The sequence below is a fragment of the Urocitellus parryii genome, chromosome X (genome assembly GCF_045843805.1).
Source record: "Urocitellus parryii isolate mUroPar1 chromosome X, mUroPar1.hap1, whole genome shotgun sequence".
Classification (NCBI taxonomy): Eukaryota; Metazoa; Chordata; class Mammalia; order Rodentia; family Sciuridae; genus Urocitellus; species Urocitellus parryii.
In genome coordinates, this window is record NC_135547.1 from 58,850,425 (window position 1) to 58,876,809 (window position 26,385).

The 26,385-nt window shown below is 39.8% G+C and overlaps 2 protein-coding genes across 2 annotated transcripts in view; both read left to right on the plus strand.

Moving 5' to 3' along the window:
- Positions 1 to 2,122: 2,122 nt before the first annotated feature.
- On the plus strand, positions 2,123 to 18,444 carry Tmem35a (transmembrane protein 35A). The gene is made up of 2 exons (XM_026410530.2): positions 2,123 to 2,242; positions 18,061 to 18,444. Exons 1-2 carry the CDS (start codon positions 2,123 to 2,125, stop codon positions 18,442 to 18,444), a joined length of 504 nt encoding a protein of 167 aa, XP_026266315.1.
- A 5,013-nt stretch (positions 18,445 to 23,457) lies between these two features.
- The window catches only part of Cenpi (centromere protein I), an 80,454-nt gene continuing 77,526 nt past the window's right edge, over positions 23,458 to 26,385 (plus strand). Inside the window, exons 1-3 of the mRNA XM_026410522.1 lie at positions 23,458 to 23,509; positions 24,827 to 25,050; positions 25,927 to 26,064. Coding sequence (XP_026266307.1) covers positions 24,840 to 25,050; positions 25,927 to 26,064 — 349 coding nt within the window. The 5' untranslated portion in view covers positions 23,458 to 23,509; positions 24,827 to 24,839. The remainder of the gene's footprint in view (positions 23,510 to 24,826; positions 25,051 to 25,926; positions 26,065 to 26,385) is intronic.

Sequence of the window (26,385 nt, forward strand, 5' to 3'; positions counted from 1 at the left end):
GGCGCTGGGTTCGATCCTCAGCACTACATACAAATAAAAATGTTGTGTTCACCGAAAACTAAAAAATAAATATTAAAATTTTAAAAAATATTATTTTTTCTAATCAGTTGTACATTGCAGCAGAATGCTCTTTGATTCATTGTGCACAAATAGAACACAATTTTTCACTTCTCTGGTTGTACGTGAAGTAGAGTCACACTATTCATGCAATCATACATGTACCTAGGATAATGATGAATGTCTCATTGCACCATCTTTCCTATTCCCATGCTCTCTTTCCTCCCCTCCTCCCTCGTTTGCCCAATCAAAATAGGGGAAAATGGTTTTACCTTTTAAATGCTTTTTTTTTTTTTTTTTGTACCAGGGATTGGATCCAGGGGCCCTTAATCATTAAGCCACGTCCCCAGCCCTTTTTAAAATATATATTTTTTATTTTGAGACAAGGTCTTGCTAAGTTGCTTAGGACCTTAGTAAGTTGCTGAGGCTGCGGCTGGCTTTGAACTCACAATCCTGTGCCTCAGTCTCCTGGGCCACTGGGATTACAGGTGTGTGCCACCGTAGCTGGCTAAATGCTTTTAATCTAATGCATTTCAGAGTGAATCAGAAATACAGAAGAAACAAGCAAAAAACTACATCTACTGGGGTATTACTGTATTTTAGACAGTATGCTAGGCAATTTGCATGCATAGAATTCTTACAACAAATCTTTGACACACAATTTTCCATCCACATTTGATAAAATGTGGAAATGAAGTCTCAGATGAGTTAAGTAACATCCAGATTTACACAGTGGCAGATATGGGATTCAACTCCTGAACTTTCTGGGTCTGACAACACTGTGTGTGTGTGTGTGTGTGTGTGTGAGAGAGAGAGAGAGAGAGAGAGAGAGAGAGAGAGAGAGAGAGAGAGAGAGAGACTACAGTGCTAAGCAATATCAGGTAAATTGTAAATGCCATACTAATGGTGCAAAATATTATAGGAGAGGCCTCAGAGCAATGGGTAAGAGCCTGGACTCCAGAAATGACTGACTAGGTTTGAACCCTGGCTCCACACTTACTAGCTATATATTCTTGGGCAAGTTACCTAACTTCCCTGGTGCTCAATGCCTCTATCCATAAAACCGGGACTCATACATACCTAGCTCACAATGTTACTGTAAAGGTTAAATGAATCAATACAAGTAAAGGACAGTGCCTCACACATGCTGAACAGTCAATAAATACTGTTTTGTTTTGTAATAGAAAATTGAAAGGGGAAGAAATCATATCCATCTGAGTGGATCATGGAAGACTTAATGGAGGAGGTGACACTTAAGAAAATGTGGAATGTGAATGAAGAATGATGAGGAAGGGGAGTGATCAAAGGGAGGAGTGGTGGGAAGGGGCAAGTAGTATGGGACCATGAATAGAGAGATGTGGGGTGGCACATGGCAATTGGGAGGTATTGAAAGATACATCTTCAAAGTGACAGGGGTCAAAATGTGGAGTGTTTTGAATATCCAATTAAAAACTGGAGTTAATCGTTGAGCAATGGGAATCATTAAAGGATTTTGAGGAAGAGATAAAGCCTTCATTTGGCTGCAGTCAAGCCTGACAACTTTGCACTTTTATTGTCCAGTGTTACCCACTTCAGACACCAGTGACTCTTTGAGGACTAACGTTTTGATTAAGGGAAAAGAAGAGAAAGACAGCGGTAGAAAAAGGGGGTGAATAACTAAAGGAGAATGGTGGGACGGGAAAGGAAAAGTGGCCTGGTAGGAAGTCTTCCTTAATTCTTCATTCCAGGGGATGTTCAATGACAGAATTTGAGGCATAAAGCTACTTTCTCTCCATTAAAAACTTGAACTCCCCGCCTCAGTTTAGGGCTTCCTTTAATTTCCAGACTATCTTTTTGGCCTGTGAGGTGCAAGCGTAGGGCATTAGGACCCAGCGATTGTTGTAGTGAGAGTGGTTGAATCTCGATCTCTCAATTTTTCTCTCGAGCTCCCTCCTCTCTCTTTGTCATTCTGGCTGCCTGCTGCCTCCGCAGCGTCCCTCTAGCTCTCCCTGTGCTAACTGCCTGCGCCTTAGACCGACGGGTGCGCAAAGCAGAAGGATTAGTTGGGACCTGCTTTGGTGACCTTATGGCATCCCCCAGAACCGTAACTATCGTGGCCCTCTCAGTGGCCCTGGGACTCTTCTTTGTTTTCATGGGGACTATCAAGTTGACCCCCAGGCTCAGCAAGGATGCCTACAGTGAGATGGTAAGTGAGGCAAACCGGCGATGAGGAGCGCACCCCCATGGGATTTCTGGTACCTCTCCCCTTCTTTCTCCGTCTCTAGTCCCATCCCCTTAACCTCTACCCCCACCCTAGATCTTCCTTTCTCCCCAACAACTTTGCAGCTCGGGAGGAGCAGTTGGACAAGAGCGATTTCATTCGTGGGCTATACTGGGAGCAACTGTTTTGGAATCACTGAATATCAGTGGGGGGAGGGGCTGACCAGCGAGTACCCCCCAACCCCAAGTAAACCAGAAGGCTGAGCCCGGTGTAACACCTGTCATTGGCAGGAGTCCTTCCCTCTTTCCAGCACACACCCAAAGTCCAGGGCACCAGTCTGCAAGTCTGATTCCTAACCTCCGAGCTAAGAGTTTAAGAAGCCAGAGAGTTTATTTATTTTAGGGAGGAACAAAGAAGGAAGAGGGGGAGAGCTGGGAAGAATGGGTTACTAAAAGGAGCAATTTGTAGGGGCTGGCTAGGTAGGTATTCTTCACCCCAGGCACAGAGCTGATAGTATTCCTCTAGCTCCCCTGCACGTATCTGGATCCTTAAGACAAAGCAGTCTTGGCCCAAATAAAGGTCATTGAGCTCCTGCTTCTGCCCTTCTCCTAAGAGAGAGCTAGATATTTTATTTTGTTTTTTAATGTAGGCTAATCTGCAAAGTCTGCCTTTTCTCTCCTGCAAAACAGTCCATAATCCCACCTTTCCTCCAATGGATGCCTGGGGCCAGGCCCTCTGCAGGTTTTCCCCTCTGCAGAGTTGGAATCACCGAAGGTGACTGGCCAAAACATCTCTGCAACCTGGGGGCTGGGCTGCTTTCCTCAGTTGGGTGTGATGAGGACTTGCTTTTATGTTGTGGAGTGCTAGGAGGTAGCAAGAATGTTTCCAGCACTTTCATCGGTTGCCTCTCCCCCTGTCACTTTACCTCTTCGTTTCCCCGCCCCAGATGAAGGGCACCTGCTTCTCCAAGCCTTTGCCAGACTGCCAGTAATGGGAGGGAGCACATTACTGGGCTCTCAAGGTCAAGAAGGAAATGAGCTTAGGGGAGGAACAGAAGGGAGACAGAAAAGAGGCAAGAGGGACTCCCTGTTAGGGCTGATGCTGAGAGAAATAGCTTCACACGTTGAGATGAATTAATCACTCTCCTGGAGCCCAATGCAGAGCTTTCCAGGGCCCCTCAACGTGAGCTGCAAATGGATGGACACTGGCAAATTATAGATGCTCAGAAAATGTTTGCAGGCAGCTCTGGTTTCTGTCTCAGGGTTTGAGCTAGAGCTTTCCATTTCTTCTTAACCACAGGATCAACCTGGGGTGGGGGAGGGTGGCTGGAACTCAGGGCTTAAGTCTAGCCCCAGTGGCAAATCCTAATATCCTTCTCCTTTCCCCCCTCCCCTCCTCCCAGCATGTTTGACCAGATGGAATTGAAATCAGGTCAAAATGAGTATCTAAGGCAGTCTGGTGTGTGTGGGGGGGGTGAGGTAACAGAAGCCACCAAAGGGTTTGAAAAGATTGGGGCAGATGGAGAAGGTGCAGGGGAAATGTCACTATATTTTTGTCTTGGTTACAGTAGTTTAATGTTATATTATAAATAAATGAATGTGTTCTTGCTTTACTCTTCATATGTACATATATTTATGTATTTGTGTGTGTGCACCATAGTATTTTAAGGCTTTCCCTGTCTTAGGGAAGTTGTACCCTTCTTCAGTATAAATCTTGATCTCCATACCTTGCTCAGCTGCTTTAAAGGCCACCAAAGCTGTGCCCTAAGTACAGTGTTAGGCTCTGCAGACAATCCAACTAAGATGGAGTCACCGGGAAGCTTCCTACCAGCTTGGCAGGAGCTCATGAGGAGGACCAGCCACACATGGGTTTACAGTAGGCTTGTTCCTAGGGAGTAGAGCTGTCTATTGCAATCTAATGAAAGAAAGAAGAAACAAACATGAAGATTTCATGTCATATGTGGGAACATATTTAAATAATTATAATCTAAAATAGTAGAGTGGAACCACTGTGTGTGTATGTGTGTGTGTGTGTGTGTGTGTGTGTGTATTCACATCTATGCTTCTGTGCTCATGAGCATCTGGAAGGAATGGAAAGACTACATCTAACTGGGAGGTAGATGTCACTGTGGTATGAAGCTTTGAAGGGGATTTTGAGACTGCCCTTTTTCAGGGTCCTTTCCTGTACTGAGCATCGGGATAGAGATGGCTCTCTGGGATAGACCCACTGCATAGTGCCTAGGCTTGGCCCAGCTTTATTCTTAAGCCCATAGGAAAAGGGGAGATTTAATTCTAGTACAAAGAAGGCACTCAATGTGTGTTTGTATGTAGATATACATACACACATATACACATATATATGTGTATCTGTGTATATATATATATATAGAAGTGTGTGTGTATGTGTACATATATATACACACAAAAGTACAGTTTTTTGTATGTATATATATACACATATGTGTATACATATTTTTTGTATATGTATATATATGTGTATATATACACATACACACATATAATGGATGATGAATAAGAGAGTCATTGTAGGGCTGGGGATATAGCTCAGTTGGTAGAGTGCTTACCTCACATGCACAAAGCCCTGGGTTCAATCACTAGCACTACACACACACACACACACACACACACACACACACCAAAAAAAAAAGACCTTAATTGGTCACCCCCCCCTCAGATTTCTTTGATTTTCTCTTGATTATGCAGTTCAGGAGCTATTTATTGTTTTTTAGAAGAGGTCAATAGTCCCTAAGAACCCCAAGCCTAGATCAGATTGGATGATTATCTGGAATTTTCTGTTTTCCATTTATGAGTGATTCCTCTGCATTGATGGGGTTAGTCATGTATTGACTGCAGTGGCATTTCTCATAAGATCTTAAAATGCTGTTGTAGCTATTATTGCTTTTAAGATGATTTGTTTTTTAAAACAGCTCTGTGAGATAGATTCATTTTATTAGCTATTCTTATTTTACTGATGGATAAACTGAAGCACAGCAAGTTTAATGACTTATCCAAGGTCATAGGGTAAGCTGTTGTTGGAGCAGAGATTAGAAACCAAGTTCACGAGCCAATACTCCCAGTGGAGGGGTCATTGGTGTTTAAAATTATTGGATTTTTTTTTTTTTGCATGCCAGAACCTACAACTGATTCTTGAAAATAACTGGTACGTTCTGCCTCCCTTTTTTTTGTACCAGTTCAACTCCTCAATCTATATTTTTGGATTTTGTTTTATTTTTACTTTAGAACCAATTTTTCAAATTTAGATGTTTTGTTTTTACTTCTCTGCCAATTTTTTTCTTGTTCTAACACCATTAGTGTTATGCTTAGGTGTTATTTCCTCCATGGAGAATCACTGCTAAAAACAGAATAGATAAATGATTATGACCCCCCCCCCATCTTGACTGGAGAGGCCAGAAAAGATTAGAGGAAAAAGTACAGTTTTTTTTTTTTTGTGTGTGTGTGTGTGGTTGTTGTTGTTTTAAGTACTGGAGATCACACCTAAGGCCTTACACATGAAAGGCAAATACTCTACCACTAAGCTACATTCCCAGCCCAAGAATGCAGGCTTTGGATTCATACAGGCTTGGGTTTGTGTCCTGGCATTTTGGTGTTTAAGTTTCCTTATTTACAAAATGCGTATAATAATAAATATCTCAAAAGGTTGTAAATATGAACAGAGATTGCTTATGAAAGTATTTTATACAGGGGCTGAGGCTGTGGCTCAATTGTAGAGCACTTGCCTAGTATGTGTGAGGCACTGGATTCGATTCACAGCACCATATATAAGGAAATGAATAAAATAAAGGTCTATACATCTAAAAATATTTTTAAAAAGAAAGTATCTTATACAGTGTTTGCTGTAGTAGATGTTCAAGAAATGCTGAGAGAGGGCTAGTGATGTAACTCAGTGGTAGGGCCCTTGCCCAGCATGCATGAGAACCTGGGTTTGATTCTCAGGAAAGAAAGAAAGAGAGAAAGAGAGAAAGAGAGAAAGAAGAAAGAAAAAGAAAGAAAGAAAGAAAGAAAGAAAGAAAGAAAGAAAGAAAGAAAGAAAGAAAGAAAGAAAGAAAGAAAAAGAAAGAAAGAAAGAAAGAGAAAGAAATGCTCTGCATGAGGTGATGATGATAATTTATTATATTTTATGCAGTGGATTTCTAGCTAATTGAATGGTCTGTTTAAGGGACTGAAATCAAGCATTTAGAAGAAAAAGATGCTATTTTTGTGTGCCCTGGTAAACAAAATTATATGACCAGCTAGTACTAAAAAATCTACTTGCTGCTGGGTAATGCACAGTGGATCCCATGTGGAACTTGCAGATGCATCTCTGAATAGCCCATTTGGCATGTGTTGTCTCATACCTCCTCCAGAATAAGCAAGTATTATAGAGTACTCTAAATCCTACGTGAATCCAACATGATTTGCTATTCCTTTAACTAAATGCCTTCATTAGTTTACTTGAATTGGAAGACAGTACTTACAGGTGCTGCTAGGCAGTTTCCTGTGCAGTGATTAACACATGAATGGTTAATTTGAATTAAGTTTGATATTCAGCTTTTTGTAGCAGTGCTTTTATCCTGTCAGCACAGGGAGCCAAATGTGGAATGATAACAAAACACCAAAATTCTGTCAAAATGAAACAAAAAAATTTTGGCCCTGAGGATAATGGGACACATCTTAGATTTTTTGAATCTCCTCATAGTAGAGGTTTGTTGATTTGGTTGATTTAGTTATTTAGTTATCTGTCCTCCCATTTGTGAACCCTGGGGATACACACCCAAAATGTTCAGGCAGCTTATTTAATGTTCATATTTAATGAACATTAATCATATTTAATGTTTAATATAATAAGGTAGTCATTCACTGGTGCTTAGTCTGCTCTCTGTACCAAATGTTTATTTCCTTAGAGAGGAAACTGAGACCCTGAGATAAGAAGTGATTGTACTTAGTTATCACAGCTAGCCATCACAAGTTAATCTACACAATGGAGTTTATGTCAGAGAGCTTGTAGATGTGTAGCCTGGCCAACAGTTTAGTTTGTTTCACAGTGACCTTTGACAGTAGAAGCCAGACTTCTCTTTTTGTAATATATATGTGTATGTGTGTGTGTGTGTGTGTGTGTGTGTGTGTGTATATATATATATATATATATATATATATATATATAGTTGTAGGTGAACACAATATCTTTACTTCATTTTTATGTGGTGCTGAGGATCACATGTGCTAGGCAAGCACTCTACCACTGAACCACAACCCCAGCCTGAAACCAGACTTTTCTATCCTAAGATGTAATGTAGAAAGGATCCCCTATGGTTAGTAGGACCAAGCTTTTCAGCTTCCTCTTAAGGTGGGCACTAAATGACAATAGAAAGTAGAATTGCTCTAAAAGTGTTTATCATTCATATGGATATTTGGGATATTTGGCAATGGAACAGGTGATGAGCTTTTTATTACATTTAAACAACAATATATGTCACAGGTGATTTTTTTAACAGAAATTCAGGAAAATCATACATGAGTCAGTAAATTTCGCAGCACTTATGTCGGCTTTATGGTCTAAGATAGCAACCAGATCGAGATTTTTAGACAAAATGTATTTTTTGTGAGTGCCCTCTTCTGCTCTCATACTGTTGTTCCCCTGTAAATTTTATTGAAGTATAACATTTATACCAAGACACGCGCAAGGAATTTTCAGGATACTCCCATGTACCCAGACATCAAAGACAAGAAATAATATTGACCCTGGCGCCATGGCACATGCCTATAATCCCAGAAATTCAGGAGGCTGAGTCAAGAGGATCACAAATTGTAGGCCAGTCTCAGTAACTTATCCAGACCCTCAGCAACTTAGTAAGAACCTGTCTCAAAAATAAAAAGGAATGGGGATGTACTTCAATGGTAAAAATCCCTGGGTTCAATCCCCAGTACCATTTAAAAAAAAAGAGCAAGCACTGAGTAGCACCCTCCCTACGCCCCTCACGGATGATTCCAGTTACTTCTCTCCCAAGGGTAATTACTATCCTGACTTCTAATGACATAAGTTAGTTTTACCTATTTTTTGAATTTTATATAAGTATATTATACAGTTTATTTGCCCAACTATTTTTTTCTTTCACCTAATTGGCATAAGTGACCTAAAGTGGATCAAATCACTTGCCCTTTTCCCCCATTTTGTCGTGTTAGCTGGCTTAGGTCTGTTATTAATTATAATCAAAGATGAATGTTATTTGACAGTTTTCAGCTTTTCAAGGTTTAATGCCATTAATTTGAGATCATGGCCCCTGGGGTGAGGAATAAATGACAAAAGGGAAAAAGGGGTATGACTAAGGAAAGGCTCCTTATACTTTTGGCTCATGTCTGAATCATATGTCCTCATACCACAAGAATGGACCTGCTTGATTCATCACTATTATTATTGAAATTACCATGACTTGCAAATATATGGATTTCTAGTTGGGTGGTTCATTAATGATAAAATGTGTACACTGTGATTCTTTAACTAAATCCCCCAAATGCTCATTTCAATTAAAAAAGGGAAACTGAGGTAATAAAATACATGGTATTTTTTTCCAAGCAATTAGGGGTAAAACCAAAATTGGAATTTAGATCATTTTTAAGAATACTGGTGAGCTGGGCATAATGGCACAGGCCTGTAATCCCAGCGACTCAGGAGACTGAGGCAGGAAGATTGTAAGTTCAAAACCAGCTTGGGCAATTTAGCAAGACCCTGTCTCAACATAAAAAATAAAAAGGGCTTGGCATGTAGCTCAGTAGTAAAGTGCCCCTGGGTTCAATCCCTGGTACACCCCACCTCCTGCCCCCTGGGGGAAAAAAAAAAACTGGTCCAAGGATATTGCTGCATGATTGCCTTTGACTGGGGGATTAGAAACATCGACTAAACCCTTCTCTTTCCTGATTCTTTCCCTTATAGGGAAACTATGGTTTCAGGGTCTGCTTCAATTCAGTGGAAAGAAACGGACCTAATAAAGTGAATTGCAAGACCCTTTTGGAAAACGAATGGGTCAACTCTCTTTATTCTTACTATCAATACAATTAAAGTCTTTAAAGACCTAGTCACCATAGACTCAAGACTGTGACCATTCTATTGTTAGAAATGAGGTGGCCTGGACCAAGCTATAATAATGGGGCTTGGAATAGTAGGATTCTTTTGATGTCTCTATGTTATTCCACAAGAGAAAGAATAAATAACTTCCTACAATGTCAAGAGCCAGCCAAGAGTCAAACACAGTGTTACACACTTGTAATCCCACTGGCTGGCTCTAGAGTCTGAGGCAGGAGGATCACAAGTTCAAAGCCAGCCTCAGCAATCAGCAAGGCCCTAAGCAACTCACAAAGACCCTGTCGCAAAATAAAAAATAAATAAATAAAAAAGGGCTGGAGATGTGGCCCAGTGGTTAAACACCCATGGGTTCAATCCCTGGTACCAAAAAGAAAAAAAAAAAAAAAAGCCATTCAAATTCAGTTCCATCTCTAACAAACTACACATTACCTCTTTGGAGTTCTACAAAATAGATCTTATCTATACCTACTCAGCTTTAAACTAAAGACTTGATAAATGACTTATTTACATACAGTTTTCTCTTTTAGAAAAAGAGGAAAGAAAGAGGCAACAGGTGCATAAAAATATCCACATGGGCTGGGGTTGTAGCTCAGTGGTAGAGCACTCGCCTCACACGTGTGGGACCCTGGATTCGATCCTCAGCACCACATAAAAATAAGTAAGTGAAATAAAGGTATTCTGTCCAACTACAACTAAAAAATAAAAAAATATTTAAAAAATAATATCCACAGCTGCAGTTTAACAGGTTGGCTAAACGGCTGGTTAGGGTGGTGTATGCCTATAATCCTAGAAATTTGGGGGGCTGAGGCAGGAGGATTGCAAGTTTAAATCCAGGATCAATCAGTAACTTCCTGAGGCCCTAAGCAACTTAGTAAGACCCTGTCACAAAATAAAATATTAAAAAAAAGGGCTGGGGATGTGGCTCAGTGGTTAAGTGCCCCTGGGATCAATCCCAAGTACCCCCCAAAAAGAAAAGTTAGCTAAAAAAAAAAAAAAAGAAAAAAAAAGGTGGGGAGGCTGGGGTTGTGGCTCAGTGGTAGAGTGCTCACCTACCATGCATGAGACACTGGGTTCAATTATCAGCACCACATAAAAATAAAATGAAGATATTGTGTCCACCTAAAACTAAAAATAAATATTTAAAAAAAGGAATATAGAGTTATACCAAATTGAGACAAAAAAGATCTTGAGAGAAAAAAGATCTTGGAATTCATAGGTACTTGATTTTAACATCTGAAATTTGGACCCAGGCTATAGATTGCACTACATTATAGATAAGAATCTATTTTTTGGTACCTGGGATTGAACCCAGGAACACTTCTTAAACCACTGAGCCACATCCCCAGCCCTTTTTATTTTTTATTTTGACCCAGGGTCTTGCTAAGTTGCTTAGAACCTCACTAAGTAGCTGAGGCTGGCCTCGAACTTGTGATCCTCCTGCCTCAGCCTCCTGAGCTTCTGGGATCATAGGCATAGGCCATAATGCTTGGCAAGGATCTATTCTTAAATAAGTGGTTAACACTAGCCAGAAAGAGAGAGTTCCCAGAAGCCATTCAGCCAGCATTTGGAAGTCTTAGCTCAGAACTAACTGGAAAAACCCATCTTGCTTCCTGTATTCATCAATAAGAAGCTTACACTTAGGATTTAGAAGTTGCCCCTTGAGAAACTTTATGTTGCTAATTAGAAATGGCCCTTACTTAAAAGTGTTAAGGGGCTGGGTTGTGGCTCAGCGGTACAGCGCTCGCCTAGCATGTGTGAGGCACTGTGTTCCATCCTCAGCACCACATACAAATAAATAAAATAAAGGTATTGTGTCCACCTATAACTAAAATACATATTTTAAAAAATGTTAAAGATACCCTAGGTACATGTATGACTGCACATGTGGTGCGACTCTACATCATGTACAACCAGAGAAATGAAAAGTTGTGCTCCATTTGTGTACAATGGATCAAAATGCATTCTGCTATCATGTATAACTGATTAGAACAAGTAAAAAAAACACATCAAAAAAAGTGTTGGGCTGTGGTTGTGGCTCAGCCGTATGTAGAGCGCTTGCCTAGCACGTGTGAGGCCCTGGGTTCAATCCTCAGTACCACATAAAAATAAATTTAAAAAAAATAAAGGTATTGTGTTCAACTACAACTAAAAAATAAATATAAAAAAATTAAAAAGTGTTAAGGAGCTGGGAATATAGCTCAATTGGTAGAGTGCTTGCCTTGCATGCTCAAGGCCCTGGGTTTGATCCTAAGCAACACACACACACACACACACACACACACTCACACAAAGTGTTGAGAAGGTCTGTTTGATCTATATTTCTTTTCCCAATGTCTCCTTGCTACCATCAGCTGCCTGCAGAGGAGGAGGTCATAGGCAGGTGGTGTATTCAGGCTAACAGAGGAAAGGGGTAAGCCTCTAACCATCACCTCTGACCCTCGGCTCAGTTCTGCTCCACATGGGCTTGGCTGTACTCAGCCTAGATTTTACCTACTGGTCAATCTCTTTCCTCATTTCTCTCTGAAAAATCCCTGATTTAATCTAATAAAGAAAAGAGAGAGCTGGATATATAGTGGTGCACGCCTGTAATCCCAGCAACTCAGGAGGCTAAGGTAAGAGAATCACAAATTAAAAACCAGACTCAGCAAATTAGTGAGGCCCTAAGCAACTTAGCAAGACCATGTCTCAAAATATAAAACGGGCTGGGGCTCAGTGGTTAAACACCCTTGGGGTCAATCCCTGGTACAAAAAAAAAAAAAAAAAAAAGAGAGAGAAAGAGAGGGGAAGAACAACTAACATTTTGTATTTCTTTGTGTGCTCAGGATCAGGTAGGGATCAAGATGAGTTTAAATTTTAAATAGGGATGGTCTCTGATAGGAGATTAGGGATAGTTAAGTGAGGCAAGTAAGTTAAGTCAGGTAAGTTAAGAGTCAGAGCCTACCTTTATTTATTTTTTAAAAAAATATTTATTTATTTATTTCTATTTATATATGACAGTGGAATGCATTACAATTCTTATTACACATATAGAGCACAATTTTTCATACCTCTGTATACAAAGTATATTCACACCCATTTGTGTCTTCTATACCTGTACTTTGGATAATAATGATCATCACATTCCACCATCATTAATAACCCCATGCCCCCTCCCTTCCCCTTCAACCCCTTGGCCCTATCTAGAGTTCATCTATTCCTCTCATGCTACCACCCGCTCCCTATCCCACTATGAATCAGCCTCCTTATATCAAAGAAAACATTCAGCATTTGGTTTTTTGGGATTGGCTAACTTCACTTAGCATTATCTTCTCTAACTCCATCCATTAACCTGCAAATGCCATGATTTTATTCTTTTTTATTGCTGAGTAATATTCCATTATGTATATATACCACATTTTTATCTATTTAAAATTTTTATATCTTATTCATTACAGATATTATTTATCTTGATTAATGAGTGTTTTTGATAACCCCTTAAATTTTTCACCAAGGCAAGTAGACTTACTTTCTTTGCCTTTGTCCCCAACCTGGTGAGGAAAATGAGACATAGAGGTCAAATAAGTTACTCATGAACATCCCACTAGAAAGTGGCAGAGTTGAGCCAAGAGCAGTGGCACATGCCTGTAATCCCAGCAAGAAGGCTGAGGCAGGAGGACCACAAGTTCAAGGTCAGGCTCAGCAACTTAGCAAGGCCCTAAGCAACTTAATGAGACACTGTGTCAAAATAAAAAATAAAAAAAGCTGGGGATGTGGCTTAGTGGTTAAATAGCCCTAGGTTCAATTCCTGGGACCAAAAGAAAAAGAAAAGAAAGTGGCACACCCAATTAGAATAAGTTACACTCCATGTTGTATAATATGTCAAAATACACTTTGCTGTCATGTATATCTAAAAAGAACAAATAAAAAAGAAAGTGGTGCAATTGAAATTGGAAGTCAAGTTTACTTGGGTCTATTCTCATGCTTTTTTTCCCCCCACTAAGCCATCAGTCTTTTTTTGTGTGTGTGCTGGGGATTGAACCCAGAGGCACTAAACCACTGAGCCACATCCCCATCCTTTTAAAAATATTTTATTATTTTATTTAGAGACTGAGTTGCTTAGGATCTCACTAAATTATTTTGAGCCTGGCCTTCAACTTCCGATCTTCCTGTCTTAGCCTCCCAAGCTGCTGAGATTACAGGAATGCACTACCATGCCCAGCCAGATTTAATTTTTAAAAACACTTTTTATTTGCAGTTGGTTGAATCCATAGAGGTGGAACCTGTAGGTATGAAGGGCTGATTGTAATTGTATGACATCTGGTGCTTTTTTGCCCCCCTCCCCCCAGGGCTGAGGATTGAACCCAGGGCCTTGTGCATGCAAGGCAAGTACTCTACCAACTGAGCTATATCCCCAGCCCATCTGCTGCCTTTTGTGTGTGAGTGTAGAGGGCATTCACATGCACACTGGGGATTAAAAGAAACTCACGCACATGCTCTATCACTGAGTTACACCCACAAACCCATTAGTCTCTTCTTTTAATTTTTTTTTAGTTGTTAATGAACATTTGTTTTATTTATTTATATGAGGTACTGAGAATTGAACCCAGTGCCTCACTCATGCTAGGCAAGCACTCTTGCCACTGAGTCACAACCCCAGCCCTTCTTAAAACTCCTTTTGGGGCCGGGTGCAGTGGTACATGTCTGTAATCCCAGTGATTTGGGAGGTTGAGGCAGAAGGATTATGAGTTCAAAGCCAGTCTAAGCAATTTAGTGAGGCTCTTAGCAACTCAGTGTGAAACCCTGTCTCAAAATGAAATATAAAAAAGGGCCGGGAATATGGCTCACTGGTTAAGCACCCCTGAGTCCAATACCTGGTACAAAAACAACAACAACAACAAACTCCTCTTGGTGCCTGAGATTCTCTCTCCTGATTTTCCTCTCACTTTTTTGACCATAACTTTGTTCTGTGTGCTTTGTGGACTCTCTTTTCCTTCCCATATCTTAAATGTCTGTCACAGAATTGTATATACCCTCCTTGGGCATACTGATGACTATCCATGCTTGATCATTAGCCCAGACTTCTCTAATTGAGCTGCCTACAAATCATCTCCACTTGGGTGCTTTTAAAGGTATCTTGATTCAAAAACCCCAAATCAAGTTTCTCTTAGTCCTCCTACTCCCATCTCTCCCAATATTTTCTCATGTTTGGAAAATGGTAACACCTGTTTACCCAGGCATCCACACCAAAGACCTCAGAATCTTTCTTGACTCTTTTCTTCAGTGGCTACAACCAATAAGACGCCAAGTTCTGTTGATTATGCTTTCAAAGTATTCTTTTAAAAATCTTTTAAAAAAATCTGTTCTACTTAGTTGTACATGACAGCAGAATGCATTTCAATTCATCATGCACAAATGGAGCACAACATTTCAATTCTGGTTGTACACAGTGTAAAGACATACTATTCGTGTAACCATCCATGTACCTAGGGTAATGATGTCCATCTCATTCCACCATCTTTCCTATCCTTATAACCTTTCCCCAATCTTCCTTTTGCCCAATCCAAAGATCCTCCATTCTTCCCCCACCACCACCACCACCACCATTGTAGATCAGTATCCACTAATCAGTGAAAACATTTGACCTTTAGTTTTTAGGGACTGGCTTATTTCGCTAAGCATAATATTCTCCAATTCCATCCATTCACCTGAAAATGCCACAATTTTATTCTCTTTTAATGCTGAGTAATATTCCACAGTTTCTTTATCAATTCATCTATTGATGGGCATCTAGATTGGTTCCACAGTTTAGCTATTGTGAATTCAGCTGCTATAAACATTGGTGTGGCTATATCACTATAGTACACTGATTTTAAGTCCTTTGGGTATATCAAAGTATTCTTTTTTTTTAAAAAGAGAGAGTGAGAGAGGAGAGAGAGAGAGAGAGAGAGAGAGAGAGAGAGAGAGAGAGAGAGAATTTTTAATATTTATTTTATAGTTCTCGGTGGACACATCTTTGTTGATATGTGGTGCTGAGGATCGAACCCGGGTCGCACGCATGCCAGGTGAGCGCGCTACTGCTTGAGCCACATCCCCAGCCCCTCAAAGTATTCTTAACTTATTTTTTTTTCTATCTTCAATGCTAGTCCAGGTCTCTACCTGATCTCTTTGTTTCCAAGTATCTCTCTCCCAATCCATCCTTCATTCTATTTCCAGAAGAACCTTCCTTAATAAAGCAAATTGATTACATTACTCCCCCTGGCTTATAGGACAAAGTCTAAAGCTCCATAACACAAAAACAAACACCATTCTTTTTTGTTTTTGTTTTTGGTACCAGGGACTGAACTCAGAGGCACTCGGCCACTGAGCCACATCCCCAGCCCTATTTTGTATTTTATTTAGAGACAGGGTCTCACTGAGTTGCTTAGTGCCTCACTATTGCTGAGGCTGGCTTTGAACTTGCCATCCTACTGTCTCAGCCTTCCGAACCGCTGGGATTACAGGCGTGTGCCACCCTGCCCAGCCAGACACCATTCTTCATGACCCAATTCATATCTATTTCTTCTGTTTTACATCTCACCTCTCTTCCTTTCCTCCCCCAATCTATGCTAAACTCAGGAAGTGTTTGCAACAAACCAGTCTATTTTGTGCTTTAGGGGCCTTTTCTCATCCAGCTTTCTCTGTCAGCAAAGCCCTTCCTGTATTGATCTTGCAAATGCCTACTCTTCTTTGAAGATTTAACTCTCAATTTTCTGTCATCATCTAGGGAGATTTGACCACTCTCTGATGTGCTTCCTCTGTACCCAATACATAATTTTATTCAGCACTCACAACATTTTATTCCATTTATGCTTTTACATATCTACTTTTTCCCTTGTAAACTTTAAGCTTCAGGATGGCAGTGCTCTTTGAATGATTGATGTCTGTATCCAGAATACTTAATACAGTGCCTAGCACAGGGAGACAATAAATACTGGGTCAGTGAATAGATTTTTTTAATGAAAAATAAAGCAGTGGACCAAACTAGTAAGACACTTGATAAAAATGTCATCAATATACTCCCAAATGAGGATTATGCCAATCTGAATAGTGAAAACTATGAATGACCTATTACCCTAAAATCTATATAATTCTATTATTTTGTAATATATCTAGTGACTCCTTCTTCTGTCCTATAACGTTTCCTTTTGGGTTGCCATTGGACCTTGTACAGACATCTATTATATACAATTAAACATGCTGCTATAATAATGTCATTTACATATCCACCCCCCACTAGACTGAGAGCTTCCTGATCCTGCCTTAGTTCTCTCTGTATTTTCAATGCACATACCAAAGTAGGTGTTCAATAAGTATTTGAATTAAGCTAACAAAAGTATTATCTCGTAAATGTCTAAAGTTTATTTCAATGAACAGTGGAATGATTTTTGTCTTATTATATTAAGATATATAAGGAGCTAATATTTACATACATTTTTATTTCTCTATTTGCACAGCAATTTTTATAGATTCCACAAATGTAAAATCCAGTTCAGTTCTTTTTGGAAGTATCATAAATGCCAAATTAGGGAAGTACAACTTTTTAATATATTTTTTTATTTTACTTATTTCTTTTTATGTGGTGCTGAGGATCAAACCCAGGGCATTGCAAAATGCTAAGCAAAAGCGCTACCACTGAGCCACAACCCCAGCCCTAGGAAAGTACAACTTAAAGAAGCTTTATCATACCATGCCTTGCCTTGTTTTATTTTTTGGTATTCATTCATGTGCATCTGGGTTTGTATAAGGCAGACCCTAGGAAATGTGGATGTGGCTAACACATACCAATTTTTATTGGCCCAGTGAATTTTCTTTTAAATCCTTAATGCTTATAATTTCTTTTTTTAAAATATAAATGAGCTCCCCTTTAAAAGATTAAGTTTATTTTAATTTATTTATATGCAGTGTTGAGAATTGAACTCAGTGCCTTATACATACTAGGCAAGTGCTCTACCACTGAGCCACAACCCCAACCGACTTATGATTTCTTTTTAGCAGCGGTAGGAATTGAATCCAGTACCTTGTACTGGCAAGCACTCTACTACTAAGCTACATCCTCAACTCAATGGTTATAATTTATAATTGACAACTTTTTAAAATTATGAAGCCAAATTCTTTGCTTTATGACATTTCGTGCATGTCTTAGTCCATTGAAACTACTATAACAAAATACCATAAACAACAGAAACTTATTTCTCATGGTTCTAGAGTCAGGGAAGTCCAAGGTCAAGGTGCCAGCAGATTTGGTGTCTGTTGAGGACATTCATTTTGGTGACTTCTAGCTGTGTCCTTACATGGTATAAGGGGCAAGAGAGCACTCTCTGGGACCTCTTTTATAAAGGCATTATCCCATTTATAAGGACTTCACCCCACAGCCTTATTAAATCCCAAAGGCTTTATGTACTAATACCATGATCTTGTGGTTTAGGATTTCAACATGAATTTGGGGAGGACAAAAATATTTACACCATAGTAGTACTATTACTAAGTTTTAAATCACAGGGAACATAACAGATTGCTTGCTTTTTTCTTAATTATAAGGCTTTTATTTAGGGGACAAAGTGAAAAATGGGATTCCCTTGGCTGGTGTGTAACTGCCATAACAGGGAAGGAGGCCCCTGTTTGTTTTTCTTCATTTGAATGTTAGTCATGGTTAACACAGTGTTTTTCTTATGACATTCCCATTCTAGAAACGTGCTTACAAGAGCTATGTTCGAGCTCTCCCTCTGCTGAAGAAAATGGGCATCAATTCCATTCTCCTCCGAAAAAGCATCGGTGCCCTTGAAGTAGCCTGCGGCATTGTCATGACCCTTGTGCCTGGGCGTCCCAAAGATGTGGCCAACTTCTTCCTACTCTTGTTGGTGTTGGCTGTGCTCTTCTTTCACCAGCTGGTTGGTGATCCTCTCAAACGCTATGCCCATGCTCTGGTGTTTGGAATTCTGCTCACTTGCCGCCTGCTGATTGCCCGCAAGCCTGAAGATCGGTCTTCTGAGAAGAAGCCCTTGCCTGAGAATGCTGAGGATCAACCCTCCTTATATGAAAAGGCCCCTCAGGGCAAAGTGAAGGTGTCATAGGAAAGTGGAAGTGCAAAAAGTGGACCTTCCAGGCAGTTGCCTCCATGACACCCAGGAAGATGTCAGTGTGTATTTTTCATTTGATTTATTTATCTTGGGGAAAATGGAAAATATAATCTGCAAGTTAATTGGCTTGTGTACATTGTACTCTAAAATGACCTCCCCACATTGACATTTGTGCACCACCTGTAATCACTCTGGGGCAATGCTCACATCTTGCTGCATGTACATGTATAAGGCTACTATTGAAGTGTATTTGTGAGATGGACTCCAGCAAGCATGTGACTGTGAGATTATGTGTGGGGAAATGTATTGAACTACTGTGTGTGTACACACACCCACATGTGGAGAAGGCTCTGATCTTGAACTAATCCTGCACAGGTATCCTTCCCTTTATAAATTGATTCCAGTAAAGATAGAATAAAACAAATTTCCTAAAAAGAGAATTCCATTTTTGGTATAAAACAAGTGACCTGTTCCCTGGTGGGGATGGTATGTTCTCTAGATAAAGCTGAAAACTTAAACTCACCACTTTAGGGAAAAATTCCTTTAATTTGAAACACTGAGTTATGTGTAAAATTAATTAATTAGCCTTTGCTTCAATAGTTAAGTTTTAAATACTTCATATTGAGTTTAATTTAAACAAAGGATACATGCAGTCAATTGATGGTCTATTCTTCAAGTGATAAAATAGGAGGTTTCACCTTGCTTTTGTTCAAGCCCAACCTACTAAGTTCTTTTACTAACATTTAAAAACTGAAACAGTAATCTTGTTACTAGACATCTTCTTCGGATTTTCTTAAGCTCACAGCTGCCTCACTTCCACTATTCTTAGTAGCTAACCAGGATTTGGCAGCTGCTCCACTGTTGTGGTTGAGGGAGCAGGCATTGGTCTTGTTAGAAATCGGAATCTCAAACATTAGCTATTCTCTGAAACTGTCTCTGAAAATTGACAGAGAAGCTGCATCCTGTTTCCCTGCCAAACAGATTTACTACCCCTATTGATTCTTCACTGAACTTTGCCAGTGTAAGCAGAGTTCAAATCACCCCCAGAGTTGTCTTCCCTACACTTCTTTATCATTCCAGTAGGTGGAGTTTAGCTGGGGGAAGGACATTTGACATGGGTTAGTTGGATTGAGCAGTATGGAAATTTGCTTCCTTCATCACATACTGCTGTTTCTCCTTGTTAAATGTGCTTTGATGGTTTTAGTATTATTGTGCCAGGGATGGGAAAAGGGGTGGGGGGTTGTGTGTGGGGAGAGTACCTATTGTATTTTCTTCAGTGTCATTGTTCTTGGTAATTGATACCTCTGTCTTATTTCTCTCATTCTTTCAAAATAAAATTTTTTTTGAAATTTGGAGGAAATTGTCTGGATAAATACTGAACATATGAAAAGAAAGGGTATTTAAAAGGATTCAGGCTTTTTTGTTGTTGTTGTTTTTGGTCTGAATGAAGGAGGAGAAGAAAGAGAAAGTATAAGTATGATCACTTAATACACTAATGAAGTTGCCAAGGCCAGTTTGCTAATTCCTTATAAGTTCCCTCGCAACTTTTTTTTTTTTTTTTTTTGGCAGTACTGGGGATTCAACCCAGGGCCTTGCACATGCTAGGCAAGCACTCTACTACTGAGTTACACCCCCAGCCTTTTCTATTTTATTTTCAGACTGGATCTTGCTAAGTTGCCCAACCTGGTTTCAAACTTGGGATTCTCCTGCTTCAGCCTCCTAAGTACCTGGTCCCTCACTTTTTTTTTGAATGCATGTAAGACAGAAAGTTGTAGTTAGGATCTCAATACAATTTCCAGGTTTGGGAATTCTTTATTAGTTGATGCCTAGGGAAGGTAAATTATTTCAGAGAAAATTGAAGGTTTATTAAATAAATATGAAGTACTGTCTCACTATGTACATGTCCATAGAGAGGTCTAAGTTTTGCAGTGCCCAAAATTTGTCATGTTAGGCAAGTTATTTCATTGCTTAGGGCACAAGTTTCATGGGCTTAAAAAAATAAAAGGAAAAAGGTTGCTGGGCATGGTGGTGCACACCTGTAATTCCAGTGATTCAGGAGGATGAGTCAGGAGGATTGAAAGTTCAAGTAGCCTGGGTAACTTAGCAAGACTTTACCTCAAAATAAAAAGTAAAAAGGGTTGGGATGTAGCTTAGTGGGAGAGTACCCCTGGATTCAATCCCCAATATTGCAAATAAATAAATAGGTGTCAAAATCTTAAAATCTCTTCCAATGTACCTTTATTTGAGGCTATGAAATGATTAAATGCATGAAAAATGACAAAATTTCAGTTTTACTAAAGAGTAGCTATCATAGAAAAATTGCACAGTCTCTATTTTCATGCATGACTAAATAAGAGTTTGTCAAACTACTCTGAAAACCACATAAAAATAAGATGTGGTAAATAGTCATTTCTTTTTTTCCTTTTATGGAGGGGCAGGGATTGAACTCAAGGGCACTTGAGTACTGAGCCCCATCCCCAGCCCTTTTTATATTTTATTTAAGAGACAGGGTCTCAGTGAGTTGCTTAGTGCCTTGCTGTTGTTGAGGCTGGCTTTGAACTTGCCATCTCCTGCCTCAGCCTCCCTACCGATGGGATTACAGGCATGCACCACCGCTCCCAGACATAAGTAGTCATTTCAAATACATTATCTTAACCTTTGATTATTCATTTTTCTCTAAGATTGCAAATTTTCCACCTACATTATGTTTTGGCCTCAAATCAGGGAGTACCATTACATTTATAGCTTTCCTCTAGTTTTAAAAAAAATTTTCATTTATTTATTTTTTGTACCAGGAATTGAACCTAGGGGCACTTAACCACTGAGCCATATCCTCAACCCTTTTTATATTTTATTTAGAAACAGAGTCTCACTGAGTTGCTTAGGGCCTCAGCTAAGTTGCTGAGGCTGGCTTTGATTACAGGCAGGCGTGCCATGACTGGCTTATTTATTTATTTATATAAAGGCATTGGGGATTGAACCCAGGTGCCGAAGTCTGGCTAGGCACAAATCAGGAGCCACTCAAGCAGGAACAAACTTTATTTCCAAACTCCCCCAAACGCCACCCATGCAGTGGCCTTCTCCGGGACACACCACACACCAACTGGAACTCCCTCCACCAGAACTTCACCAACCAATGAGAACTCCCCAGGAATCCCCTGGAGAACTCCAAAGTAGGGGGCACCTGAGGCGGACAGCAGGGGTCTGTATACAATTGCATACACAGCCAGTTTCAATCCAGCATCATCCAGTCACAGCAATTATAGACAGCTTAACTTAATTATCATCATCTTAATAGCTGCCTCTCAACCATTACTTCTGGCAAAATGCCAGGGGCCATTCCAACTTGGCTGTGGCTCTCAGCATCCAGGTGCACTTTACCACTGGGCTACAACCCCAGACCCCCTTTTTTGATAGTGGGGATTAAACCCAGGGGCACTTAATCACTAAGTTACACCCCCAACCTCCTTTATTTTTTATTTTGAGACAGGGTCTCATTAAATTGCTGAGGCTGGCCTTCAACTTGCAATTCTCCTGCCTCAGGCTCCCTAGTTCATAGGATTACAGGTGTGCACCACCACATCTGGCAACCCCAGACTTCAAAAAAAAAAAGCATCTATTTATTTTCCATACCAGGGATCAAACCTAGGGGTGCTTTGCCACTGAGCTATATCCCCAGCTCTTTATTTTTTTATTTTGAGACTGGGTGTCCCTAAGTTTCTCAGGGCTTCCGCTAAATTTCCCAGGTTGGCCTCTAACTTCTGATCCTCCTGCCTCAGCTTCAGCAGTCGCTAGGTGTACAGGCTACAGGCGTGGACCATCGCTCTAGTCTTTTTTTTTTTTTTTTTTAAGATAGGGTCTGGTTTAGTTGCTGAGACTGGACTCAAACTTGCCATTTTCCTGCCTTAGCTTCCCCAGTTGCTGGCCTAACCGTTATGCACCACCACACCAGGTTTATAGTTCTCTTATTCCTAGTTTAAAAAGAAATTAAATCAGGTCTCAGACTAAGCCATTGTTAATATTTTAGCGAGTTTAAGGTCAATGGATTCTTCAAGGTTAGGCATATACTTGCTACAGCCCACAGTCTGCAACCTTGAAGGTGGTTCAACATCTGGTTTAGGATACAAGTTTCCAGAAAACGTAGGAGGTTATCCATACCTATCCTAGGTAAAAGGAGGGCAGAACGTCGTTTTTTCCTCTCAGCCCCCTAGCTTCAGGAGGAGAGCGCCTGAAAACTTTAAATCTCAGCATGGGAGAAGCCGCCTTTACAGTGAAGTTTGCGGTTTCACATTTTCCTACAGATTCAAATTGATATTTGGGGTCAATCTGGGCAAAATAAACACTACAATCGATCATGTTAAATTTAACAATCTTGACACCAGTTACCGGTTCTACGCAAAATGACGAACGCGAACATTATTAGAAAAGTGAGAACACCAGCCAATGAGCTAACTCCAGCAGCAATGGCCCACTCGCTGCGCTCCCCCGGCTTAGGTAGGTGGGGCAAACCGCTCTGGGTAATTGGGTCAGCGTCATTGTCTGCGCGCGCCGACTCCCTCCATAGAGCTGCATTCCAACCAATCAGGCTCCAGCAGAGCACGTCACTCTGCCCAGTCGCCGCCGGATCTCCGCGGAAGCGCATGCGCGGGGCGCGGCCCGCGCCTTTGAATCCAGAAGGCGGCTTTCAGACTCCGGAGCTTGGGGGCTGACGAGTGTTTCAGGTGAGGAACTTTTAAACACCGTAGGAAATGGGACCTCTGAGAGCGAGGGGAATATTTCAACCTCTGAGGGCGGTACTGCGCTGTGAAGGATAACTGGGATAGAGTTTTCTTCCAGCTCAGGAATTTGCCTAATGGGTGTTGACTTTGACAATTTGGCTCTCTGCTTTGGCAGGTTGTGAGAGTGAGTGATCCTTGGCAAGCACTGGAACGGTTCACTCCATGGGGTCAGAAGCTGCTTCCCTGCTTTCTTTCTTAGGACTCTAGGAAACAACTCCAAGTTGGACAGTTCCACTGGATTGGACATATTTGTTACTCTACTGTTTTGGCATCTGTTCTAGGTAGGTGAGATTGAGTGTCATTACAATCATTCTCTTACTTTTCCCTATTCGAAGTCAAAATTTTAGAATTCATTCTTGGTTTTCCTCTTTTTCTTACATCTCATTCTTTTGTCACAGCCTGTCCAATCTACCTTCACAACATATACTGAATCCAGTCTTTTTCCATCATCTTCTGGACTTCTCCAAGATCCTTTAAGTGGTCTTGCTGCTCTTTGACCCCTAACATTTTAGTCTCCATACTGCAGATAAAATGATCTTAAAACACAAATTGGATATCGCTCCCTCCTCTAACCACCTCCGTCCTCCTCTCCCTGTGGGAAAATCCAAACTCCTTATCGCTGGCCTACAAGACCCAGTATACTCCCTGGCTGCCTTTCTGACTCTCACCACCCTTTGCCTCGTTCACTCTCACCATACTGGTGTTGCTGCCGTTTCATTAACATACAAAACACTTTCTTGCTTTAAGGTCTTAGTATGTTTTCCTTTTCTCTCCGTATAAACTATTCTTTCACTAGAGGTTTACATGGTAGGTTTCTTTCTTTCTTTTTTTTTTTTTAATTTTTATTGGTCATGTTAGGTTTCTTGACACCCAAATATCAGCTTAAAGGTAACCTCAGAAGGGTTTTCTCTGAACACTTATTTCAATAGATTCCCACCCCATGCTATTTCTATCACATCCCTGTATATTCGTTATTATTTGTTATTGGTTGATTCTTAATTTTCCCCAGCCTCTCACTCCAGTGTAAGTTTCATGAATGTAGTGACCTTGATTGTTTTATCCCTGGTAGGTAGAATTATGCTTGGCATATAGACAGTGTTCAGTAATTATTTACTGAATACATGCATTAATAAATGGAGAATGTTTCTGTCTTGAGAATGTTTAGTCTGCCTCCCAGTTTGGCTTTTTAACTATGCAGTTTTAACTGAGCACTGACAAAGTAGGGAACATAATGATTAAAAGCAAAATCAAGGAGGAATACAGAAAATAGGAGTGGAGAAAGTAGAGTACATGAGGTTTATTAGTTTTGGACTTGCTTATATGATATAGCCATTCTAAGAGGGCACTTAAATTTCACAGCTGATAAATGTTACCTTCTTCAGTTGTTAGTTTCTCTTTAGATCAAGGTAAGCTTTTTGAAAAAGTTAACCTGTAGGTTTTATTTTCTAGATTATTGTCAACTTATTTATTGAATACCGTTTATGTGCCAGGTACTAAGTACTAAATGTGGGAATATAGGTAGATGTGACCCCTGTCTTTTTGGGGAAAAAAGTGTTGTTTGGCTGACTAATGATAACTTGACACTTGTTTCTGTATAGAACATATGCAATAATGTCACCTCAAAAGAGAGTCAAGAATTCCCAGGCACAAAATAGAACTTCACAAGTTAGTAATAGTTGTCAGACCAAACTCTCAGCTTGGAAAGCAAAACCAAGCAACTCAAAGAGCATCTTGAAACAAAACAACACTGTGGAAGATTGTGAACATGGTGATGATCAAGCTGAAGATGCTCTGCAAATAACATTGGAATACTTTGAAAAAGGTAAAGACAGATCATTTCCTTATGAAAGTCCTATTTTGATAAAAATACTTATTTTTTTCTTAAGATTTTTTTAAAGGAAAACATGTTTTTTTTCTCATTTATGCTTTTGTTTATTTACATTTGTTGAACATTTACTATACATCAGTGTGCTAGGTATTATTATGGACACATAATGAAACATCTTTCCCAGTGGAGTGGTTCCCAAACTGCTGTACATCATGATCACCTGAGAAATTTAAAATATACTGATGCCTAGCATCTACACTTAGACATTCTGATTTTTTAAAAATATTTTTTAGTTGTCAATGGATCTTTTACTTTGTTTATATGCACTGCTGAGGATCAAACCCAGGGCCTCACACATGCCAGGCAAGTGTTCTACCACTGAGCCACAACTCTAGCCCTTAGACATTCTGATTTTATTGGTGTAAGATGTAACCTGGCATTAGGACTTCTTTTATTTTTTGTGGGACTGGGGATTGAACCCATGGCCTTATGCATGGGAGGGAAGCACTTTACCAACTGATCTATATCCCCAACCTGCATTAGGGCTTCTTAAAGGCTTCCTAGGTGATTCCAATATATAGTAAATTTTGAGAACCATTGTCCTAGTGTTTAAAGAGACTATAGTCTAAGTTGAGTGCTTTTAGTTAATTTATAGCAAGGATGCCAGAACATGATTCAGTTTTTCTCACTGAAAGTACTGTTGCTGTTAAATATTTTAGACTTTTAAAGGCTTTCAAGGGTGGGAATTTTTTTTTTTTTTTTTTTTTTTGGTAAAGTCATTCCTTTAGTGCATGCCGAGTTGTAATTGTTGGGGTTAAGGACCGAAAAAAATTTAAAGGGCTTCTTATTTAATAGTATTCTTTTCTTAAGGTCCTATTAAAACTTCACGAAGTAAAGATAAAATCTTGGAAAAACACTTGAAAACTGTGGAGAATATGGCTTGGAAGAATGGGTTAGCTCCAGACGCAATTGACATTCTATTAAATGCAGCACTCAGTGGCAAATTTGGTATGTCAAGTGGATACATTTGTCATGTGTTTGCTATTGGTTTTGCCTTTCAGACTTTGAATTAGATTGTTCATTGGAATCAGTGGCAGTTCTTTATTTTGCTATTCTCTTAAGATTAATCTGGTAAGATTATAAAATAGCCTTTCTTGTGTTCAGAGTACTTTATGAGCCAAAAATTTCTGTTTGCATATTGCTGAAATGACCAATTATCACCTCTTTACAAATTAAACGTGGAATCTTGTCACCAAACATGGAATCGTTTTTAGTTTTTTTTCTTTTTTTGATTAAGCATAGATAATATTTTATTTTATTTTTTGAAAA

Coding starts and splice junctions, on each gene's coding strand:
- Tmem35a (XM_026410530.2), top strand. CDS start 2,123: ATGGCATCCCCCAGAACCGTAACTATCGTGGCCCTCTCAGTGGCCCTG. Junction 2,243..18,060: donor AGGATGCCTACAGTGAGATG/GTAAGTGAGGCA, acceptor TTCCCATTCTAG/AAACGTGCTTACAAGAGCTA.